The sequence below is a fragment of the Coloeus monedula genome (genome assembly GCF_965178545.1).
Source record: "Coloeus monedula genome assembly, chromosome: 5".
In the NCBI taxonomy this organism is placed as follows: domain Eukaryota; kingdom Metazoa; phylum Chordata; class Aves; order Passeriformes; family Corvidae; genus Coloeus; species Coloeus monedula.
The window spans coordinates 63,076,213-63,100,251 of record NC_138785.1 but is presented as its reverse complement, the minus strand read 5'-3'; the positions used below and the strand labels follow the sequence as shown (position 1 = coordinate 63,100,251).

Here is a 24,039-nt window from a genome sequence, read left to right as displayed (position 1 = left end):
CTATTAAATGCATGACATTTAATAGAATTCCAATCAGAATTTTTCGGCAATTTACATGACTATTTTCTCAGTTAAGAAGTTGTGATTTAGAAATAAGAAATGTGCAAATCAATATAAAGGAATCTCTAAGTTGTTAATTGAGAATGTTCCCATTTTTGAAAAAGCTTGAATGAAACTTGAATAAACATAGTTTATATAGGTACAAAAATCCAGTGAGTATTGTGCATTTTTATATACTTTTCAGAAACCATTGTGGTTCATCTTTTGAGCCATGATTGGAATCTTCCTTGGAGTTGATGTATTTATTGATGCTTCCTTATTTATTACAGTGTTTATCAACTGTATGACTCACATGTCTTTTTTGTGTGGAATGTTTTTTTTCTGTCTCTACAGCTGTTCCCTTGTGAATTAATTTGTTTTGGTTTTGCTGTGAATCAGTTCTTGTAGCTGGTTGCTTCAGGTACTAGATGATCAACAGTAAAACTGGCTATTTTGTAATTATGTCATGAAACAATTCATACATGTACAAGTAATATACAATAATTAAATATTATTAATATTATCTCTGTTACTATGGAAAGTATCTGGTCCACAACATGGTATATATACAGCTTCTCTAAAAAGGAAGGAGTCTTAAAAATAACTGGTTCACTTGTAACTCCAAATATTATTACAGGCAGTCTTTATAGCATTTAAAAGTTCTGACTTTTAACTCTCCTTTAAGTGTTGGGGTTTTTTAGTGTGATGGGAAATACTATTCTTTCTTTTTCAGAATTCCCTCACATCTAATAATCAAGTGGTTTATTTATTGATATATGCACATGATTTTCCCGTACTTTTGCTACTAGTGAAATGTTTAAATGCAGGTAGTATTTTTCACAAAAAAGGCATTGCTTTAAGTATCTTCTCCAGCCTATATACTTTGATTTAAAATCAAAATCACTGTTGTTATGCCAATTTGTTTTCACTTCCTGAAAATGTGTGGGTGAGTGTGTGCATGCAGGATTAAAAGAAGACACATATTTGGCCTGAGTTACCTAAAAGTGACTGTACAGCAGAGGTGTAGCAAAAAATCCCATAGGTATGGTAGATTTTATTGTCACTTAAAACTAAGCTGCTGCCGACCTCATGGTACTGTGTTCTTTGTGCCATATGATAATAAATTGGAGTTCTGCTCTCCATCTTTTAGAAGTCCCTTCTACCAGCCTTTTCAAAGTCAAGACTTAACACTTACTTTATCAGTCTTCAGACAATACAGTGCATTTTGGTTGAACTTTGCTCGAGTGTGTTTGTCATTTTGAGGCCAAACACCCCTGAAGGAGGAGGCATGAGGAGGGTCAGCTCATCTTTTGGTCAGTCTTTGGTTGTCTGAGTGGCTTGTCCTTGGCTGGGATCCTCCAAAGCCTGTGGTGGTTCTGAGCCCCATCCACAGGTAGGCAGATATGGGCAGAAGAGCAGGATATAGAAGTATCAACATGAGAGTGCAGTTTTGGTCTGGGTTTACTCTCAACATCTTTGAGTGAAACTTATCTGCACTGCAAAGTGAGGATATGGCTTGCATTATAATTTCTTGAGTTTTGTTTACCTGCAACTATCTTCTTTACCTCCATAAAATGTACCTTCCTGTTTATGAAACTGTATCTGCAAATCAGTTTGGAGTCAGGAAGGTGAGTTGAGCTGGCTACTCAGATTGCAAATTTGTCTTCCCTACAACTTGAAATAGCACCATTTCATTGGCTCTATTTTCAACCTCCAGTATTTATTTGTAGTATTACTAGATGGCTGTAAGCTGCAACCAGTATTCAGTGAGGGAAAAAGCTGGATGGGCCATCTCCCAAGGACTAATTATACTTTGTTTTTTATGGTAAGCCTTTCTACTTATGAAAAAGAAGTCTGCAATGGTTTTAATTCAAATATGAGAAAATATATTAGCTTTCTGGATAAGTCTTTGTATTTTTAGAATAGAGCTTAAACCTATTCCTTGTGCCCTTTGTTTTGTTAAGTAGGGCAGAAAGGTGAACTGGTGAAAGGATTAAATTATCCCAGGGAATTGTTTGTCTTAAGCACCTTGGACATAGCTCTGCCTGGTGGAAGGATCACAGTGCTTCCTAAACAAGTGAGGAATGAGTAATGTCTTTCCAGCACTGTAGCACCATAACTGTGATCTTACGAATTCATGAAGTGGTGGTCTAGTAGCTTGCAAAAGGAAAATTGTTTCCAAAGGTTGTTCAAAGCTCTTTGCCTTTTGTGCTGCATCATATTTATCTACATGCATATGAATAAACATAGTCTGTTTAGAAAATATATGACTTTTTGGGTTTCTGAATGAAATTTTTAAAGTACTGTTTGAAGGATTCATCTTAAGCAATTGAGTGATTCAGGACATGACCTTGGAGCTGTCTTTGGCAGTTTGAGTGGAATTAGCTGTACTGTGAGACTATTATGGACTTGTTCAGCTTACGAGTGATGAGATTGGGACCTGGCAGACCATGGTGACCAGGGCTGCAGACTGTAAATGGAGAACATGGTGTCATGCATGCAGGCAAAAAGTCACGCCTACAAGCTTGATTTTTGGTACCCCTTACAGAGTATTTTGACTGCTGAACTGTGTTGAGTCGAAAGAATATAGTGAGCATTACAGGGTTTTGTGAGAAAGAGAAGGTAGTATTTACGTAGATTTACTGGAAAAATAAGGTAGGTAAGAGAAAAACTGCAGGGAAAGGTAAATATTTGGAAATAATAATGAGATAGGGCATTACAAATAGAACCTTTCAGTATCATGAATTTTAAATTGATAGATCACAATTCCACTCAGGCAGTTTGGCTCTGCTGAAATACAGGCTTCATGGTGTTCGGAATTAATAACAGTTGATAACTTTTTTAATCCTTGTGGCTGTTTTACTGAATAAGCTATTATCTTCTCATAGACAACCTGTGATTTATATTTGAAAAAAACCAAACAACAAACTGTGACATTAAGATCTGTGCTTCAGTATCAAGCAGTGGCAAAACATACAGAAATGGATAGACAGATCATTCTTCATCTTCTTACAGCCACCTCTCTCCACTAGCCTCCCTGTCTAGGCTGCTTCATAACCTGACTCCATTTTTCAGCAACACCCTTTTAAAAATATTCTCAATTTTCTTGCTTCTCTGAAATTGTGTTGGATTATTAGAATACTTGTGTGGTGTAAAAAGTTATGCTTTCTATTGATTAAAAACAGTTGAAGACCTGTTTTTTCTAGTTATATTTATAAGCAATTTTTTTTTAACAGTTGAATTTCCATGGAAATTTGCTGCTTTCTCTATGTTTATATAAAAAACCTCACGTTTTTCACAACTGATACTGTACTCTTCACTAGCTGCTAATTTTTTCTAAGCATGCATTTAATTGATAATGGTGTGTAAAATTTTTAAAGTCCGCAGTGAAATGCTTTTTTTCCCATGTCATGTCTTTTTGGTTAGACATAGTATTGGAGAAAACTTTTTGAAAAAAAAATGAGAATGATGATATTGAAAAAATAAATGGTAAGCATTAATTTATACTTTCAAGTAGGGTTTTCCAAAATAGATTTTTTTTTCTTTTTTTTTATTTTTGCCATCAGTATGGACAATTAAATTTTTTCCACATTGGTCTCCCAAATATCTTTTTTTCTTTTGGTTGCACATCTTACATGTTGCATTGTATTGGCTTGCTTTCTTCTGAACAGGTACTGGAATTCTCTACTGTGGATCTTGTAAGATTTATGTGATTTTGGTAGTTAGGTTTTATAGTTTTGCTAAAGCATTGTTCTGTTGGCATTTACCTCGTCTCTATGCTATGTGCAGTTTAGTTCTTGGAGGTTCTTACAGAAATGATTTTGAAAAAGTAGCTCATTTAGTCAGAGAACAAGAGTTTATAATGGAACATTTCTTTCTTCCTAAATGCTAAAATAATCATCAGAGAAGACCTTCGTTACTGCTTACTGGGTCATTGGGGCTTTTAATCTGTTTTGCTAGTAACTAAAAAAACTGAATTTTTCAGAGGCATGTTGTGGAGACATTTTTTGGATTTGACGAAGAATCTGTTGATTCAGAAACATCTTCTGTAACTTCATACAACACAGATAAAACAGACAGGACACCAGCAACACCAGAAGAAGACTTGGAAGATGTAAGTAGAAACTGATTCGTTCTTCTTTCTACTTGTTGAACTATAAATACAAACTTTTATTCAACTGTTGTACCACGTGAACTGTGAAAGATTTGGCAGAGAATTCCTTTGGGTTTTTTCAAATCTGGTAACATATACACTTTGCAGTAAAAATTATAAGATAATATTCTGTCTGACAAATTTGACAGATACTGGGCTGAGAAATAAAATTGTTTTTCTCAAACTCTTTCTTATTAGTCAAAAGAAAATGAATAGGCACATTGCTTTGCCAAAAGCCAATACTTACTAGACAATAGTTTGCCTTTCAACCTTATAATTTATTTGACTGTTTTGATACAATCAGGATTTTCTTTCTTTGCTCACAATGCTCAAAGAGACCTTTGCAATTCATGAAGGCTTAAATGATCATAGGTAGTGAATACTCAGTGACATGTGTTGTCTCAGCTCTGTGATATACAGTGCTGCTGGCCTGCTTTGGAAGATTGCATGTGTGAGGACAAAGCACGAATTAAATGCTCTTTTTCATCTTTCTTTCTTGTTCACTAACTTCTGCCTAATACTCCTCAGTCAGAAGAAGCTTTTTTTTCCCCCTAGGTTTAATATCTAATAATATTTTAATCTCTTTTCCTTAGAACTCAAGTTCCTGGAGCAAAGATTAATTAAAGTGGGGGACATTTCTTGTCCTCTGCAGTATAGGAAAGACCTTATACGTGTTAAAATCAGTGACTCAGAATTCAAAGAAAATAAAGACTTTGCAAATACTTGATATTAAAAGAATAAATTTAAGAAAATACCTTACAGTTTTTGAAATGTAACCTCTGTGTCAGTGTGCTTTACCCTGGCATTGTAGGGAAAAAGTGTAAGGCTAGGGAAGGGTGGACTGCATGAGAAATAGAATGAACACCTCCTGAAGCTGCTGCGGCTCTGCAGTTGCTGAAGACCATGTTGCACAAAACTGTTTCCTCTCATCTTTCCCTAGACAGTTTTCCCATTTCTATACATTGCTGCCTCATATGGTAACTTACACTGTCCTTAAATTGTGTGGTAGACACAGTTACTCATCATCCTTCCTTCCTTTCTTTTCCACTTGATTTAGGATTTCATACTTTTATTAAACTTTGAGATTTAGTATGAGTTGCATTGCTTGTTATGTTTGTGAGTCTGTCTTCTATACAAACTCATTATTATATATATTTATACAAATCCTCTTTTTTCCTCCTCTTCATTAAGAGCACGCCTAAAGAAGAAGCTGAACTCAGGTTTTGCCAGCTAACAAGAGAGTATCAAGCTTTGCAAAGAGCATATGCACTGCTCCAAGAACAAGTTGGTGGAACCCTGGATGCAGAGAGAGAAGCAAGGGTAATTTTTTAACTGAAATGCCTTCGAATCTGAAATAATAGAAAAACATGAAGCAATTTGTAATAGCAGGAGGTATCTGCAGGTCAGTGAGATGTGAATCCCAATGAGGATTAGAGGGTATCATCAGTAAGGTGACACTTTAGATATGTCTGGTGCAATCAGAACAAAGATGTCATTATACTTTGTTCTAGCGTGTATAATATATTAAAGATTTCTGTGCTATGAAAGTGATAACCCACTGGAACCTGCAATTTGGATAGTAACATGATGGATTTTAAGTGAATCACAGGGTAGATTGTTACAAGTACTTAGGTACTTTCATCATATGAGTATATTAAAAATCTGACCGAAATATGAATCAAAAATCTTACCCAAATCTTAGTTCTGGCCTACTGAAAAGCAGTTTTTCACACCAGAAGTGGGGGCTCCTGATGGACACCAAGTCGAACACGAGCCAGCAGTTAAAAAAACCCTCACCTTCTTCCCTCTACAATTTCCCCAAACCGCAGAAATGGAGAAACATATTAAATACTGTGAATTATTACATGTTACTGCCTTACTACTTTTGGCCTTCACTGTACTGTGCCACTGCAGTATATTGCTAATAATGCAGAAGGACAATGATTTTAATGTGTTTAGAAATTACTGGTGGGAAAGGATTCAACCAAGCTAAACTTCTTTTTGATTTTTTTTCTTTGAAATAATAGTTCTTATAATAGTAAAATTACTGCTTTATGGCTTCATTTGTAGAGTTCTCAGCATCTTACAAAAGCCTAGTCAGTTTTGACACTCTCTTTTTAAGTAGGACACTTAGCCAAGGAAAGCAATAGACTTTGGAGATCACTTCTCAAGATAGAATTAGGATGGGGGGAATAATTCCATCTACTATTAGAGTAAGATTTCTGGGGCAGCCATCTATTTGACAATTATGAGATGCCATTTTATATTTTCTTTGCCTTCATGGGCTTTTTAAAAATTTATTTGGCAGGCATTTGCAGACTGTACTTTTTGTAGACTTGGAAATTGTTGTTATTTCTTTTTAGTGGCATTTTGGGTTTTTTCTTGCATCCCTGCAAATCCATCTCTTGAGTGAATCAGAAACTAGCTTTTTGCATGGTTTATTTTGGTGGGATGAACATTTCCTATTACTTTTAGATGACACGTAAGGTAAACAAGGATGCAAAGATGAAAAGATGCAGGAGGAAATCCCTGTAGGAATATTTAAACTGCTTGGGTGAAAAAGTATCTGAAGCGGGGGGGGAAATTGTAGCTCAAGGAGCTCAGTGCCTGAGGGTCTCCAGAAACATGCTTTATTTTATATCCTTTTTTGTTTAGTACCTTGTAGGATCCAGTCCCTTCTAGGGCATCACTGGACTTAGGGAGTAATACCTACTATAGTGTAGTGGTGAGTGTAGTAAGTGTGTAAATGAGGAAAACTGACCAGTGTATGCTCTTTATGGGACATGTAAATTATTTCGGGTCAATATATTTTATTTACCTAAAGGCCTTTTTCAGTGCTTAATGCAATTCTCTTTCTCCCTTGTCCCTTTTCCCCCAATTGCCTTAAATTACTAAAGCTTATGAATAGTTTCTTAGAGCTCTTTCAGTTCCTAAATTTATTTTTTTCTTCCCCTGGTAAGAACTTTGTCACTGAATATGTGATGTTAACATCTTTTTAGGCTAGGAAGGAAAAATTCCGTTAAACTGACAGCTTCAAATATTTTTTAACATAAACACAAAAGCAATTATTTTATTGAAAAACATTAAAAGCTGACTAGACAGCCCATAAAGTAGTAGAAAATATCTTTACTTTTGATTTCTTTTTTTCCCCAGACTCGTGAACAACTGCAAGCTGATCTTCTCAGGTGTCAGGCAAAAATTGAGGACCTGGAGAAAGCTCTAATCGAGAAAGGACAGGTAAAAGGCTCTCTCAATGTCCTCTACCACATCATTTTCTGTGCTGCATGCAGTGGTGCCCTTGCCATCTTCGTTGCTTACTGGTGTGTTGGTATGAATGATGCAGCTTAATTGCCATTGCAGCAATAGGGTGCTTAAATAAAGGAAAGGGTTTTGCAGCCTAAGAAAATGTCATTACAGACTCATTTTCTAACACATAATACACTAAAGCATAGTATCAAAATAACCATGTGTACATGCACATTCTGTTCCCATTGTCATTTGGTGAAGGCCTTTTGCCTCTTTTCCATTTTGTTAGTATTTGTTATAAATTCTAGTAAAACAAATTTTCTAGATTTGTACTGGAGAATATTTTTGGTGTGTACCGAAGAAAAATTAAGAAAACCCCTTAGCTTTTAGACACACTAGAGATACGAACACTGAGCCTGTCAGGTTACTGGAAGCCACTTGTGGTGTTACTCTCCTGGGTTTCAAGTCTCAGAGGAGCCCATTGCTTACAGATTCCCAAACCATCACACAAAGTAAAATCAGGCCTTATGCTTCAGTATATATAATATATGTAAATACTCACCAAAGATGTATCTACTGATGCATATTTAATATTGTCTAGGGCCCTCAGGAAGTCTGATTAAGAGTTATGAGCATGCATTTGCAAGTTGTTCACTCGTGTAATTGCTAGAACACACAGTAGGAACTGGGGAGATGTTATTTTATGCTTTTTTTATTTGAAATAAGAATTTAAAATTGCAGGTAGCTTATAGTAATAAAAAAAGATAGCACTAGCTATAGATTTACATTTCAAAGACTGATGATCCTGTAGCAATGAACACAACCAACCTACATATAATGCCAGATGGATGATAACACTATTTTTATGCTTTATTCTTTGTAAGAAAAATTTTTTGTAAGATTCTGTAAAAATGCAAATTTTGGCGACCATATTCAAATAAAGGGCAAAAATAATTTATGCTAGCTTCCAAACAAATTTCAATTTGCTTAGTGAATTCCATGTAAATACAATATTACTAAAAATTGAGAATATGTTATCAATCCAAAAATGATGGCCCACTGAACTTCTGGAAGAATAAATGAAACCAAAGACCTCTCAAGCATCTACTGCTGCTATTTTGGTGTGTTGATGAGGAAGATGTTGTGGGCAAATTGCTGTGTAGTTGAAAATATTAACAAAATAGCTGATTGTTAAAGTGCGTAATATGAGTACTGTATATGTAAATAAGAGACATAAATTTGGATACCCATGTAAGGAATTACTTCTGTGATTTTTCTTCAGCGTGTTATCTCAAAAAGGTATCTCTGGAAATTAGAATTTAATTAGTTATCACTTTGAGATTCAGAACCACATTTTCAACTTCATATCTCTCCGTAATCCTGAGAAGGTGAACAGGGATGTGACAAGGAGCACTGTGATGTTGTTTCTAGTGGGCTGGTTTGTACACTGAGCATTAGCTTTCCACAGAGGGGATCACAATGTCTTCCTTGGAGCTCTAGCACCTGCTTGGTTCTCCTGACCTGTTAGTATTTACACTCAACAAAATAAATGGTTGTGATGATAAACTGAATTCTTTGTGCACTATGTGATTTTTTTAAAATTATTATTACTTTGTCATTTAGATGGTCATGGTAGTGATGATGATTTAACAATAATTGTGAAGTGTTCATTCTGGAAGCCAGTCCCTAAAGTGTGTTTGTAAAGGAAATAATGAATCAAAAGATCCAAATGTATTATTCCAGAAAATTTTAGTCTTACTTTACAAGCTTTAGGAAACAGAAGTAGCAAAGACCTTTACAATTTCCCTGAAGTCAAATTCAGAGCATGAGATTAGAAGCTTATTGTTAAAAAATTATATGAAGCTTGGTTTATAACAATTTATGTGTAATTTCAAAGTAACTGTCAATGGCTTTTGTTAATCTCTTTTCTGGCTGGACCTGTCAGTATTCCCCCAGTAGTAACACAAAACTAATAATTCAGTTCTGCAAGGTACATTGAGGTGCATGCATAAGAAACTTTCTATTAAGTGAAGAAATTATTAAAAAATATTAATAAAGGTAAATAAATCTAAACATATTGGAGTATATAATGTGCCAGATGGATGAATGCTCAACTGTCTCACTGATCTGGTGTGTAAATACAATTCTGCTGGAGTTCAGGTTTCCTAAGGAAGTGTAGTTGGACTCCATCAAGAAAGACACAGAAATTTATTATCAGTAGAGCAGATTGATCTTTATTTTCTGCTTGTGTGAACTGGAGTAGTTGAAGCTGCAGGTCTGACATAGCTGTTGAACCTTACCATGTGGGTATGTTTACCATATCCATGCATTGGGATATCCACCCCAAGTCTGTGTATGCAACTCTTTGTTCATTCCTTGACCTTAGTAAAATGCTAGTTTTCAGTTTTAGTTTTACTAAACTAGATACCAGATTTTTATTTATTTATTTATTTCACTTGCCTCAAAAATTCTTTAAAAGTGTTACGCCTTTTCAGTAGTCATTTTAGTATGTTATACTTAAAACATCACAACCATGAAGAGCTTGTTTATTACATGAAATGCATCTTTGTGTATGAGTGGAAAAAAGAGAAAGAACAGTAGAATATGAAATTGTAGTGGACAGTAGGTAGAAAAACTAAACTTTTTTTAAAAATGCTAATTGGAGTGAATGTAGTATCACAATACTTTAGACTGACATTTCAAGGATATTTGATGGGCTGGGATATCCAGATTTCATTGATTCCTTGTGCAACATCAATGTGCAAATACCTTCCTGAAAAAGAATGTATTGTCCTTAATACTTTAGTGAAGGCATTTAGATTTTAAATAAATCATGGCCTGCATCTAGAAAATAGTTTGATCTAGAATTAGCATGGCATATTCAGTGTTGGATAGTGTTTTACTGAACTTTTTAGAGCAGCATGAGCAAGGTTATGTAAACAGTTTTCTCTACAGGAAAAACAAGACCTATAATCCATTAAATCTGAATGTCCAGCTATGCCTGGCCATGAGTTTTTGTAGCTTGGTTCTTTAAAGGGATATTTGATGAGGCCTCTTGTAGCCATGGGAAAACCTAAAAGGAAAGAAGTGTTTTGGAACAAGTGATTAGTTAGAAATACAGTTTCCAAACTGAGTATACAATCTCTTGCATCACTTCCCTTCCTCCACAGCCTTGAATTTCTTGTCACAAGCACTGTGTATTAGCCAGATTCTCAGAATTTTAGCAGAGGGTAATTAACTGTACATTGCTGAAGCTTATTTTTGATCATTTGGGATAATTAAAGGGTTTTCTTCCCTTACTCTTGTTGGATTTGCATTGCACCACTTAAAATGGGATGATTTTGCAAGAAAGTTCCCAAACCTTTGCAATGGAAAGCAATAGTTTTGAGTTCAGTTGAGTAAATAAATTTTTTTAAAATGACATAAAGTATATAGCTGTGGTGACCCACAATTGCTACATGTAAAGATTTTAAAGTACATGCTAGCTGGAACATAGCTGGAACATACTAGGAAACAAGAGACTGCTACAGGAAATGAAAGAACTTTTATTTTCACTGTGGTATAAAATGCTGTACATCCTTGAAATAGTTATGATAGCTTTATTTTTCAATGCATGACTATTTTGTACTTGAATGTACAATGACATCTGCAATCTTCTAATTATTGTGGTCATTCATTTGTCTTGTTTAGTGAAATACATGTATTCTTAATCCTCTTCTTCCTCACAGGATTCAAAATGGGTAGAAGAAAAGCAGCTGTTAATTAGAACAAATCAGGAGTTGCTAGAGAAGGTATGTGGGTATACTTTCACCGTTGCTGCCCTTTATCATAAAAGAAATTGAACGCACTAAGCACTATAAAATCAGCATGAAATTGCTTTATTGCTCGCCAGGAACAGAAGTTCAAATAAAAGGCTCTGGTTAAAGTACCAGTATGCCTTTAGATTCTTCAGGAATCGAAGCTGCTCTTTGTTGTGGAATTACAGGTATAGCCACCAGTAGATCCCAAGCTGGCTGATGTTTCTAGTTTCCACAGAAACACAGTTACACAACGATTATTATTGTCCTGACCACTAACAAAATTGCCTGCTCCCTTCAACCTTTTTATAGTTTTTCCAAATGTTAAGTAATACTGATTGATTTTATGCTTATTATATTAACTCTCCGAGATACTCAGAGCTGAGCATCTGCATTGTTCTTCTTTGATAGTGGTGGGAAAGTTGGCTTTCACTCAGGAAATCAAAGAACTAATTTTGTTAATTAGTAGCTTAATATTAATATAATAGGAATAAGATAACCAAATAAAAAATCATGACTAAAAGTAGCTACAGCCAGGTTTAATTTATTTGGACGCCTACATGGACGTTATAGATGTTAAAGTACATTATGTAAAGTACATTGTGTTACACTTCTTTTTAGTTTCATACAACGGAAGAGATTTCCCAGTTAAACTAGACAGTAGACCAAAGCTATTAGTTGGCATAATTAATAGCCAGTATTGAATTTCTACTTTGTCATTGTTAGTGCCCCAAGGCAAAATTCTGGCAAATTAAAAAGTAGTCATTAAAACCACTCTATTGTTGTCTTTCATATACTGTAAAAATTAGATGTCTAATTAGGCAAAGACAGTGAGAACAGTCTACTCAAATGTTAATGTAATTCAGTTTTATTTGCTGGATTTTAAAATAAAACTTCTACTGCTTAACTTAGTTAGATACAATATTCATATCACTTTTATGTTACTTCCAGATTATTACTCTAAGAGAACATTGACCATTTTCTGCTCACAGTTCTCAGAAATACTTTCTGATGTGATGTTCCTTTTTATCTTTCATCTATCGATGTGTAATGAAAAATGGAAATAATGAACAGTTTGTCTAAACACGTGGCTTGTAACTCTTTGCAGTATCTTTTTTAGTGCTTACAGGGTGTTACTGTGTTGTGTTTGTCTCACAGATTTACAGAATGGAACAAGAAGAGCATCAGCTGAAGAATGAGATGCAAGATGCAAAAGACCAGAATGAGCTGTTAGAATTCAGAGTGCTAGAGCTTGAAGTAAGAGATTCTCTCTGTTGCAAACTCTCAAATGGAGCAGAAATTATGTTTGAACCCAAGCTGAAATTCCTGTAAAGATTACTGATGTCTGGTGCATGTTTAAGGGAAGTTGCTTAGGTATCTATTTTTTAAATGTTGTATCTTGGGATAATGAAATTGATGCCACTGCCTTAATGTTTTGGAGAGAATGCTCACTAATGTTTATAAAGATGTAATATAGCTAATATAAATCGCATATAGTTTGGTTTTCATCTAATAAAATATTTTGTTTTGCAATATTTTGCCTTTTTTATTTGTTTCATTTCCATAACTGCTCCTTTCCTGCATGTAAAATCACTCGGTATGTATGCTACAGCCTTGGCTGGCATTGATTAAATTAACACACCTTCTCACATCTTGCATGCAGTGATCTGACTAAAGATCTGACACATCCATTACATCAATGTATAACTGATTTAAATCACATTGATTTAAGATTGACAACATTCATATGAAGTAAATTTATCTTAAAAAGAACACATTTTGGTAACAGCTTCCAAAGAATTCCTCTTACTTTAAATCCATTTTCTCATGGTTTAAAGTGGTCAGGGACTGGAAATAATTGGCTTCAGTCAATGAAAAATGAGAAAAAAACCAAACCTCTGGCAATGTCAAAGAAAAGTGGTGAAGCACAAATACAACTTCTGTATGTGAAACTAATATGTTGCCTATAGCAAACATATTCTATATTTTACATAAATGAAATAAGTAAATGTATTTGTTATTAACACTTTGAACATGTAGCTTGTGATTACAGTAAAAAGCAATGGTTCTCATCCCCTCACAACCTGGGCTCATGTTGAATTAATAACACTAAAGTAGCTGTGTGTGATGCACAGTTGTCACATGGTCGTATTGCCTGATGACACATTGTTCAGTTTCAAAGATCACCAGCATTCCTAACACTGCTTAGAATACACTCTTCAAGAAACCTGTCATTGTCACTCCTCCATTTTTATCACCCAGCACGTTTCACCAAATATCTTGGCATGTGTAACTTCTCTGATAAAGATGAAAATGTCATGTCTTCCTGTTATGTGGATGTTCTTTTTGTCTGACATTTCTTAATCTTTTTTTCATCCTTTATCAACCATATGTTTTGATGTCGTAGCACATTATATTCAAAATGATGAATTTAGGCTATTAGAATTTCAGTAGATGTTCAGAAAAATAAATATGCTTTCTAATACATATCTTCATATTTTATTAAATAACTGTAAAGTAAAATATAGAACAATTTAGCATTTGAATTGGCAGTTGCACTAGAAACTGCTTCCTAAAGTGTGGGTGTTCTTCGAAGTAAAACTATCCAAAAAAGATTTCATAGGAAACTAACAAATATTCTTCAATACATCCTTCATGAATGTATTTTTCACATGGAAGAATCACATCAAAAAGAGCTCGGTGTGTCATGTCAAGTTTTGTCATGTGCCAAAGCTTAGAAAACTTCTTTCACAGAATAACAATGGAAGTATTTTTGTTTGATTGCAAGAAAAGACTTTTTCCTTCGTAGACAAGCATGTAGACACAAATGTGACTGACAATGCAATGCTTTAGGAAAACCATCAATTCTTCTGGTAATCAGGACAGTATTTTTTAGAGCAGTTATTTCAGATGAAAATTAGGTAAAGTATAAAACACAATCATTTATTTATCAATTAAAGCAAGCAAGTTTAGGTGAGTTGAATGCAATAGCAACTGATGAATTTTTAACAGTATCTAAAATCCTAACTGAATTTTGATAAGAATTAAAGTTCTGGTTTTGGTTTACAACAGCTAAGTCATTATTTAAGCCCATTTCAGAATTAGACTCTCGATGTAGATATTATCTAAAATAAAACCTCTGAGGGGGAAAAATGCATAGACTATGGAGATTTTTTTTTTTTTCTCTCTACATTGTAGTTTCAGATTAGGTTTAAACTAGTTAATGAACAAGATTTGCCATGCTTTGTAACTTGCTTAAGTGAATGGATGCAGCCTGCCTGCCGTATCAATTAAAGCACCTCCTTTGTGATTTAGAAAATGGAGTGATACATGGATGGTCATAGGAACTAAAATATTTGTAGTAGTGCTCTCTCTCAGTGAGAAAATGAAAGCTCATGTTGCCACAGTGTCCCCTTGTAATATGGAGATGAAATCTGGTGTTTCTTGCTCATGTTCTCATGGCCAGAGAGAATTCAGAGTAAGATCCAGTGCCCTGGTTGCCCAGAGCCTTCAGTCCAGTCATTTTTCACAGGCACATTAATATTTAATTTAGGTAAAATTGCTTGTTTATTATTTTATGTTGTTTCTGCCTTCAGAATAAATAATAGGTTGGTATTTTGAAGAAATGCATGGAAGTCATGTACATGGACTAGATAAGTTTTAGATATACTATAGCTTTAGATAAAAGGAAATTCATAATTTTTCGTTTTGGCACAAATAACATCATAACTGTAGAACAGTGCTGCCTTTCAGCATATTCTGACATCCTGGGTTGTGCAGTGAATATGAATGGGGATTTTAAATGCTCTAATAGGAAGAGACTGTAGAATAAACAAGGAGCAGGCACGCAGGTTTAATTATAGTGAGAAAATCTTCAATAATACTATTTCATGATGGAGTTCAGGTTTTTTTTCTGCAGATTCTTCTTTCTGAATTGTTTTATTGTTCCATGAAAAAAAAAGTAGTTAAATAAGGTTATAATCAACATAAAAACCTGCAGAGTGTTTTAGGGCTGCAATCAATTAGGGCCACTGTTGCAAGGGTTCTGCAGCTGGGGAGCATCAGGTAACTTTGCAGAAACTGTGTGCGTGGAATCAGTTGGCAGCTAACACTATTTTTGTATTTAGCCAAAATTCTTCAAATATGGTAAAAGTAATAGGAAATACCATAGATTTGGAGTGGGAACAGGAATCTGCCTTTTTAATGTAGAAGTATGTTTTGTAGAGGTGGGGAATAAATGTCAATGTATAATCACAAATGTTGTTTCTAAACAAATCTTTCCTCAGGAGAGAGAACGAAGATCGCCAGCATTTAATCTTCATATAACCACCTTCCCTGAAAACAATGGAAGTGCACTTCAACTGTTCTGCCATCAGGAAGGAATAAAGGTATATGCAGAGCACTACAAACAGTTGGATGGCTAGGAACCTTTTTTGAATGACCAATCTAGTATCCAGACAAATGGTTTGACACTTGCAGGAAGAAAATGTGAAAAAATAAATTTAGTAAGAAAAGATATTTTTAACTGGGGAAACGGTTTCATAAGAATATATTCTGGTCATCTGTCAAGAGTTCCGCAGTGAAACTGAAGGCTGGTCAATCAAGATAATTTACATTTGGTCTAGGGAAGAATGTGGATGTTAACGTAATTGTCAGGCTTGCTGCAGTACATGGTTTGTGATATTAAATGTCTTCATCTAAGTTTCAAAATATGACATTCAGTTCTTATTTTACACTCAATTTAGTGAAACCTTTTGTTTGTTGAATGAATATGCTTAAGTTATTTGCCAAGGATGAGGGCCTTGAAGCACGAGGTGCCTGATCAAAAACTCATTCAGATAGGTGGAACTCTTGTACAAGAACAAGATAAACATCAAGATCTCCCTTGATGAGCTTCTGATATAAGGAGGCAAGAAGTACTCTCTTCACTCCTGTTCCCCCACAAACAGGCTATTTATGCAACTTGATTTTCATGCTAGTTCACTTAAGATTGAATTCAGACTTGTGTTGTCAGTAATGTTGCACAACAGGCCAGGGTAACTTTTCTACAAGTAACTAAAGTATAATCTCAGAGCCACGCACTAGTGATATATGGTCGTATTTTTAGTTGTGCTTACAAGTCCTCTTATAGGAGGCTTGTTGCTATTCAGTTCTTTAATGAGCACAGTACGATCTCTAGAGGAAATAAACTGAAATTGTTGGCTGCATATATTTAGGAAGCTGCCTAGTTAAAGGATGATTCTTACCTAGAGATTTGGTTGGATACTTATCCCTCAAACCACACCAAGAGTCATCCATTAGCATATTATCTACAAATAGAGGCAGACCTGCTTTTAGCTTATCTGTTTTTCTAATCTGCATGTTGGCTGTAGCAGGTACAGTGTACCAGAATCCATAATTCCTATTTTTTTCCATTGTCATCTGGGATATGCTTTAACAGGTGGGTTCTTTTCAATCTGCCTTTCACTTTGTTTACCTGGAAGGTGGGGCATTCACCTAATATGGGCAGAGTGAAATAGTTGACCTTTTATCTGTTTTCAGTGTTTTTCAAAGTTACTAGCCATCAGTAGCAATTGTAGATTCCAGCATGATGCAAAATCTGATTCGGTTTCTGATTCTTCCTTTATGCGTCATATGGAAATAAATTAATTAGAATGATTATTTCTGGCTCAATAGATGCAAGAACTTTCATGTCTTAGTAAATTCCATTCTTCCCTAGTGTTACTGGTGGGGTAAAGAAGTTAGCGGGTAGCATTTGGGAACACCCCTGAAGTTTTTGGGGAAGGAGGGAGGGAACTTCTCAGGATAGAACAACTTGAACACAACACATGGCCCTGTGCCATGTGGGCCTTTCCTAAGTGCTGAATATGAGTAGAAGTTGAGGGTGGCAGCATTTAACAAGGCTCTTTTGCTTTATGTATGTGTATTAAGCATTTTGGACTAACACAAATTGGTCTATTCCCATGTTATCAAGGCTTCCTGCCTTCAAATAGCATGGCTGCATGCAAGCTGTCAGTGGAAATGGTCCCTGGTCCATGTTAACTTGCAGACCAAACTTGGGATAGTTCAGGAGAATGTGATTACTACTGGTTAAACAGTTCCATGACCCTTTCCAACAACTTTTTAAACTTAAATAGAGTTCTGGGGCCAAGGAACGGACCCTGGAACAGTGTTAAATACAGACATCATGTGATTTTTATCAGGAAAAGGTTCTTCCCCAGAGTGTGGTTGGGCACTGGAACAGGCTCCCCAGGACAGTGGTCACAGCACCAAGCCTGACAGAGTTCAGTAAGTGTTTGGACACTGCTCTCAGGCACATGGTGTGACTCCTGGGGATGGTGATGTACAGGGCCAGGAGTTGAACTCAATGATCCTGATGCATCCCTTCCAGCTCAGCATATTCTATGATCCTGTGATTCCATGAATTTATTCCTCTCTCTTTTGAATCAGAGGAGTGGTTTTCTGTATTTCAGTGGCTGAGCCTTAATAAGGATGGGCTGTTTGGTTAGTTATCTGAGAGCTGAGTGGCAGCAAAAGGTGGCTTTCTAATCAGAAAGATGACTGTGAGCTAATAATATTTACAGGAGCATGTTCAGCCCACTGTGCACATTCCCTTCTGCCACTGTAAGGCTAATTTGAATCTCCACAGTTTTGTTTAACAAAGAAAATAAAAAGCAAGCCACCCAGCAAACCTTAGCAATTATTTGTCGTGCTCTCTGTCCTTTTAACTTCTGTAGCTTGATGTGGTTGGTGCTCCACTCCAAACAAACAAAAAAAAGTTTTTTAAGCCCTTTATCTTTACGACTTTTAAGCCTGTTTATCAGTTTTAATCTTTCCTCCATGCACATTAGCCAGATGATGTGTGAATGATACAGGGACATTCTGCCCTCATGCACAGACATCCAGGTTGCTTGTCATAATTCAGAGTGATTTTTGGTTTTGTCTTTGAAAGTATCAGTAACCCTTTTGTAATTGTGATGCAAAACTAATGTTTCACTTACTTACATTTGAAGTCTTTTAGGATGCAGAAGTGGATAAATGATACATAAAATGTAGCATACAAAAACTGTTTCTCACCTACTTCATAAAAAGTAAGTGTTGAACATCTTTTTCAGGACGTGAATATATCTGAGCTTATGAAGAAGCTAGATATTCTTGGAGATAATGGGGTAACAATTTTTACTTTTAAATGTACCTTCAATTTCATGGTTAATTTAAAGCATTTTTTTCCCCACAGCAAATACTGACATCCAAGACAATGCACAGGATGATTTTTATATGCCTGTATTTTTATGAAAAATATGAATGGTTAGGAAATGCTTTTACAACATGAAACTTTTTAGTTAAACTGGTGGTTGTGCAAGGTGTATTTTTTTAAGGTAGGATTTGGTCTTGACTGAATGACATGGAAAAAAAGTACTGTAATAGGCAAAGTGAAAAGATACAAACCAGAGGTCAAAGCCAGACCAAGTTGCTTGTGAATTATCCCTCCTGAGTAGTAATAGTAGCACCTTCTGCTGTGAAGGCTATCACTGCCAGGAGTGGATTTTCTGGGAGAAGGGCAAGGTTACCTGTCTCCCCTTTTTCCTCTTTATTGCTAAATACAATGTAAAATCTTGGTCACATATTTGGGGCACAAACATCTGGGGAGCTGAGTCCAGATTATCGCTAGGTTTAACAGATTGATGTCTTTATAATACTACTTTAAAGTTCTAGATTTGCATGTTATGTTGCAAGTCCTGTGGAGGTTTCTATGATACTTACTCTTCGCATTGTTTTCTTTAATTGGAAGTCTGAAGTGCATGAAGAGGAGATTCACTTGCTTAGTCCAGTGAACTGGCAAAAATAGGAAAAGAATTGCAAAATCCCTGACTGAAACCACTTAATTTTCATTGAATGATCTGTTTCATTGAATGATCTGTTGAAAGTGTTGTGGGGCTGGTATGCTGAAATAGAGTAGAACTAAGCACCCTTGGTTTAACTTTCAGTACTTTCAGTCATGGGATCCTATTTGGTCATGTCTATAATCCTAAATGTTATAACTGATTTATTTTTTAAAGTATGGTTAAAACTTACTGCTTGTGTTAAAGGATGAATTTTTAATCCAATTTAAAATGCATCTTTTTGTGTTTTAGAATTTGAGAAATGAAGAGCAGGTTGCAATAATCCAAGCTGGGACTGTGCTTTCCCTCTGTGAAAAGGTAGAATTCAATAAATATTTTTCTCTGCTAAAAACTGACCATGTCTTCTAAGATACCTCATAACTTTGCCAGGGAAGCACGGCTTTTCTGTTCAGGTCATCTGAATTGGAGCATGTATTCATCCTTACATGAATGTTGGGATTGTGGTGTCTTGAGGTAAAGCCAAACTTAAGAAAGAAACCCAGTTTAAAAATAAAAACATGTTTTGGAAATATTCCCTTGGCATAAAATCCACTTAACACAAGAGACTTAATTCAGAGAATTGCTGGTGTCCTCAGTGCTCTGGGAAGAGATGTAAGGTGCCCATGGTCCGTCTTGGGCTCATTTTTGTGGATGACTGAAAAAGCTCACAGTAGTCAGTGGTCCTTTCCTCTGTAAATCAGTGGACATAGAGAAAAAAGTAGTTTGCACAAGATAAGTAATCAATCAGGTCACTCATTTCTGTATGGCTAGTTCTTTACTGCCAGAGAGTATTATCTGTATATGAATAAGGGTGACATTTAGAACTCAGAAAGACTTGAATATTTCTCTGAAGAAGATCTGTGCATCCTTTTCATGTGTTTCTATTAAATCTTTCCTGATGTATTGTTGAAATTCAGAATCAGAGATTTTAAATTAAAATTTGAGCAATTTTAATAATTGCTTTAATTGATATAATTTTGATAATCTACTTACCTAAATACATTAAAGTAAATAATCTACATTAGGTAATTTAATAATCATTAATTTAAGTAATTGCTATAAGCAAAATAAAAATGGGGAAAAGAGCTAAAATCCCTGTGGTTTTCACTGTGTTGTGGCATTAAAAGAGAAGGTGATGATTTTAGCACTTTACATCCAAAACATGAAAGTGGAAGAACCCTACTATAAAAGGCTAAGATATAGCATCCTAAAAACACATGGTTGTGTCTCCTGTGCCCCTTGGTTCCAGAAAGGCTAACAGGCATAGAAAGATCAAAATAAACATTTCTTTTTGTGTATTGTTTGCATACCTTCAAAAAAATTGGACCTGTAATTTTTGCAAACAGCCCTTCACTTGATTGAGGGTAGCTGTGAGAGATGCTCAGGATTTCCCATTTCCATTGATTTGAAAGGTTCAGAATGCTCACGGTCTTGCTGAATATCAGTGGTGAGGCTTTCCTTAGGAATATCTTCAGCTTGTCACTGTTGAAATGAAGAAAACGAAGATGGTGAAAATAGAATCTCTGGGCAATATGGTGTTCCTGTTAATTTTTTTCTGTAGAAAGCTAACCTGCTAAAGAGATAAAACAAATTTCTGTTTTCATTCATCAGTCGCTTAAAGTGGAAGGTTCAAAATGATGAAGTAATGAATTCACATTTTGTTTGTTTGTAAACGTCTATTTGAAATTTCCTATCCAGATCTTTAGGGAAAAAGCTAGTATGTCATTAATTCCTTTGAGTCTGAGCCCTAGTGAATTCACCAAAACACTAAATTAAAGGAGTTGATGTACAATGGTTACCAAAAGATTTAAAGCAGATATGAGTAGTCCAGTGTTAGTAAACAAGGTATTTGAGGAAAGGGATAATTACCAGTGGCAAAGCTGTGGTTGGTTTGAATGGGAGCTGGTGCTGCAAAAAGAAGCATTAGTCTAAAATCTGCTCTCTGTAAGCTAGTCATGGGCCCTTATTGTAGACCAATAGGGAAATGAAATGAAGCAATTCAGAACTGACCATTCCCATCCATTCCAACAAACTTAAATTGAAACACTAATATAATCCTGGTGATGGTTAGTAATTAAGCAAGAACCTTGTATCCATGCATTTAGCTATTATGATGTGTAATTTTTACTTTTGGAATGCAATGGCTGTTGGTCATTCTGATTGTTTTGAATGTCACCATAATGATAAGGGATTCATAGTAGCAACAAGAGCTTCCACCTGTCTGTCTGTCTGTTTTATATTTCCCTCTACATTACCAAAGTTTTACAAGGGAGCCTCTTCCCATAATGAGTGCGGCAAACCATGCAAAATTAAGTGCCGAGTTTTCTATCTTGTCTTTTGTTTAAATTGCCCTCTGGAAAAATGCAGGACTGGAGGCCTGAAGTCAGATGATGGTTTCACAAATCAGGCCAACAGGCATTTGAGTAAGAAACAATCAGGTTGGTTTTGCATTCTTGACCCAAACCTATGTTGTTTCTTGAACTTTACAGGGAAAAACCCCATTTAATTTACTGTAGGAAAGCAACCTCCACTCGTTAGTCTTCAGTGTGTCTCTGTAGTCCTCCATTCTGCCTGTGCTCTCACAACCTCTTTATTCATTTAGAGTGAATAGATAGCATGGGGAGGAGCATATGCCTGGAAGTGTTGGCAACAAACTTGCAAAATGTTTGGAGAAACTTTTTCAAAAGTTCTGTTCCTTTTCTATTTTTTCCTCTTCACACTGCTGTAGTGGTTGAAACAGATAGAGGGAACAGAAGCTGCACTGACACAGAAGATGTTAGACCTGGAGAATGAAAAGGTAAGGAACAATAGCTAAAAGTATAATTCATTTAGCTAAAACTCATCTCAAGGGAATGTGTATATATTTCATCCCAGGCTGGTTTGCTGACTTTCTCTGGTTAACAGAGATGGCTTCATGGTAAAATCAGCAAGTGGTTTCTAGAATAATCTGTTGCTTGTATTCTTTGGGGTGAGACGGAACTTCCAAATCTATATAGAATGAAAATAGCAAAATATATACAAATTAGGGCACAAAGGTGTAACTGCAGAGCACATTAACCAAACAGTGTGAAACTGTCTTTGTGCTTTCTTGTGTATTAATTTTTTGGGCAGCAGGAGCATCTTTTTAGTCTTGGGGTCATGCTAGTAGAATTGGCAAGGGTATATCTTTGCTCTCTGGTACTCAGCTTCTGGACAAGCTGTCAAGACCTCTTACTCCAGTTGACCTTTCTTGCCCCCTGGTCTTCATGCCTAAAGACAGAATGTTTTCTCAAAAACATTCTTCTCTCTTGAAGAACAAACTGACCTTATTTTTCCACGTTGAACAATTTTAGAAGGAGTGCTTGGTTTTACTGTTTTACCATGCATGCTGTGCTTCACATCTTCAAATGGCTTTCCAAACACTGATTAATCCTCACCACACCTTTTACAGGTAGATAAATAAGCAGCATTGCATTCATCCTAAAGAATAGGACAATGAGACAGGGAGGTTAAGTGATTTGCCCAGGGCCACTGAAGAAGTGTGTGTTTGAGCCACAAACAAAAAAAGAAGTGCTCAGACTGTGTTCTCTGTTGAGTGTAACCTGTCATACTGATTGTACTTTAACATAGATAAGATACTTTCCATGTGTAGTATTTCTTTATTTTTAACTCTTGTTTTGGAAAAATACAAAGGCTTGGGGAAAGGAAAGTGCCCACAAATACTAGATTCTTTTGTAAAAAGCATTGGAAAAAAATAGGGGGTTTATCACTTGATATGTTATCTTCCCCCTTATTATCTGTGATGTTTTCAAGCCTTACTCAGGACAGCCCTTGCATCTATTTGTTTAGCACAGCAATCTGGGAATCTGCATCCCTAATGATTGACTCAATGAGTTGCAAAATTATATTCTAGCATGAGACTTTTAGAAAGACGGCACTGGTTTAGTCATCCTTGAAACGCGTGTTGAGAGTCTGAGGTCCTATTCTTGTTTTCTTCCCTTTTGCTTTCTGTGGGCAGCTTTTACTATGCCTTTTGGAGACGTAACATGATCAGGGCAACTGCATTGCTGTTCTGGGGTCTGGTGGTAGCTCTGACCCACTTTATAGTCTCAGACAAATCAATCTACCTCTGTGGTGTCAGACACCTGTAAGAAAGTCAGGACCAGGCCTGTCCTTTGCTGTGCACTCACAGTGCATGGTGGTGTTTCATCCTGTACCTCAGCCTTGCAGTTGCTGTAACCCATCCATGTCAGAAAACAAGCCACCTGGGTAGTCAAGGTGGCATTCAGCTGCATAAACATGGTGTCTAATGCCATATCACATTCTCCAGAGTTCTGAACTCAGAGTTCTGAACTCAGAGTTCTGGAGATGTCCACAAAGGGCTGAGAAATAGGTCCTACAGGACTTGTTGGAGGCCCTTTCCCTTCAGGACCAGTAGCATATTTAGAATATGTTGGAGCAGCAGATTCTGAAATGGCTATCATAGCAATAGATGCCTATCTGTTGTCAACCAAATTCCAGCCCCAAGATCAAGGCCTGACTTAAACTTTGGGTTTGCCTTCAGTACTAATGAATAGGTAATTAAAAGAACTCCAAGTTTACAAAATAAATTAATAATAAATATTATACTTCTTATACAGAGAACAAGTAGCACCTTGTTCCACTGAATTGTCTAATACTGGTCTTATGTGTTGCTACAGTCACCAGTTCTACACTGAAAACTGACAGAAAAGTTGTCAGAAGTCCACATATATGTCTGAAGGCAAAATTTGGCCGAATAAGTGACTTTGAGGCAATCCCATATCCAGTAAAACTAACCAGAACAGCAATGTTTGAATTTTTTAATACTGTTAATAAAAGCTGCAATTAGTGATCTTAAGAACCCTATGTATTTAATTTGGCATTTATTCTATTGGTTGAGGAAATGCAAAAGTTTGTTGAT

At 35.9% G+C, this 24,039-nt stretch overlaps 1 protein-coding gene across 1 annotated transcript in view; it reads left to right on the top strand.

Annotated features, from left to right (window-relative positions):
* Window positions 1-24,039, top strand: part of JAKMIP1 (janus kinase and microtubule interacting protein 1) — a gene marked incomplete at both ends in the record, with an annotated part of 75,812 nt that overhangs the window by 30,376 nt on the left and 21,397 nt on the right. Inside the window, 9 exons of the mRNA XM_082282374.1 lie at window positions 4,025-4,153; window positions 5,384-5,512; window positions 7,346-7,429; window positions 11,167-11,229; window positions 12,394-12,492; window positions 15,522-15,623; window positions 18,351-18,404; window positions 19,371-19,436; window positions 21,847-21,915. Of these exons, the coding sequence (XP_082138500.1) occupies window positions 4,025-4,153; window positions 5,384-5,512; window positions 7,346-7,429; window positions 11,167-11,229; window positions 12,394-12,492; window positions 15,522-15,623; window positions 18,351-18,404; window positions 19,371-19,436; window positions 21,847-21,915 (795 nt within the window). The remainder of the gene's footprint in view (window positions 1-4,024; window positions 4,154-5,383; window positions 5,513-7,345; window positions 7,430-11,166; window positions 11,230-12,393; window positions 12,493-15,521; window positions 15,624-18,350; window positions 18,405-19,370; window positions 19,437-21,846; window positions 21,916-24,039) is intronic.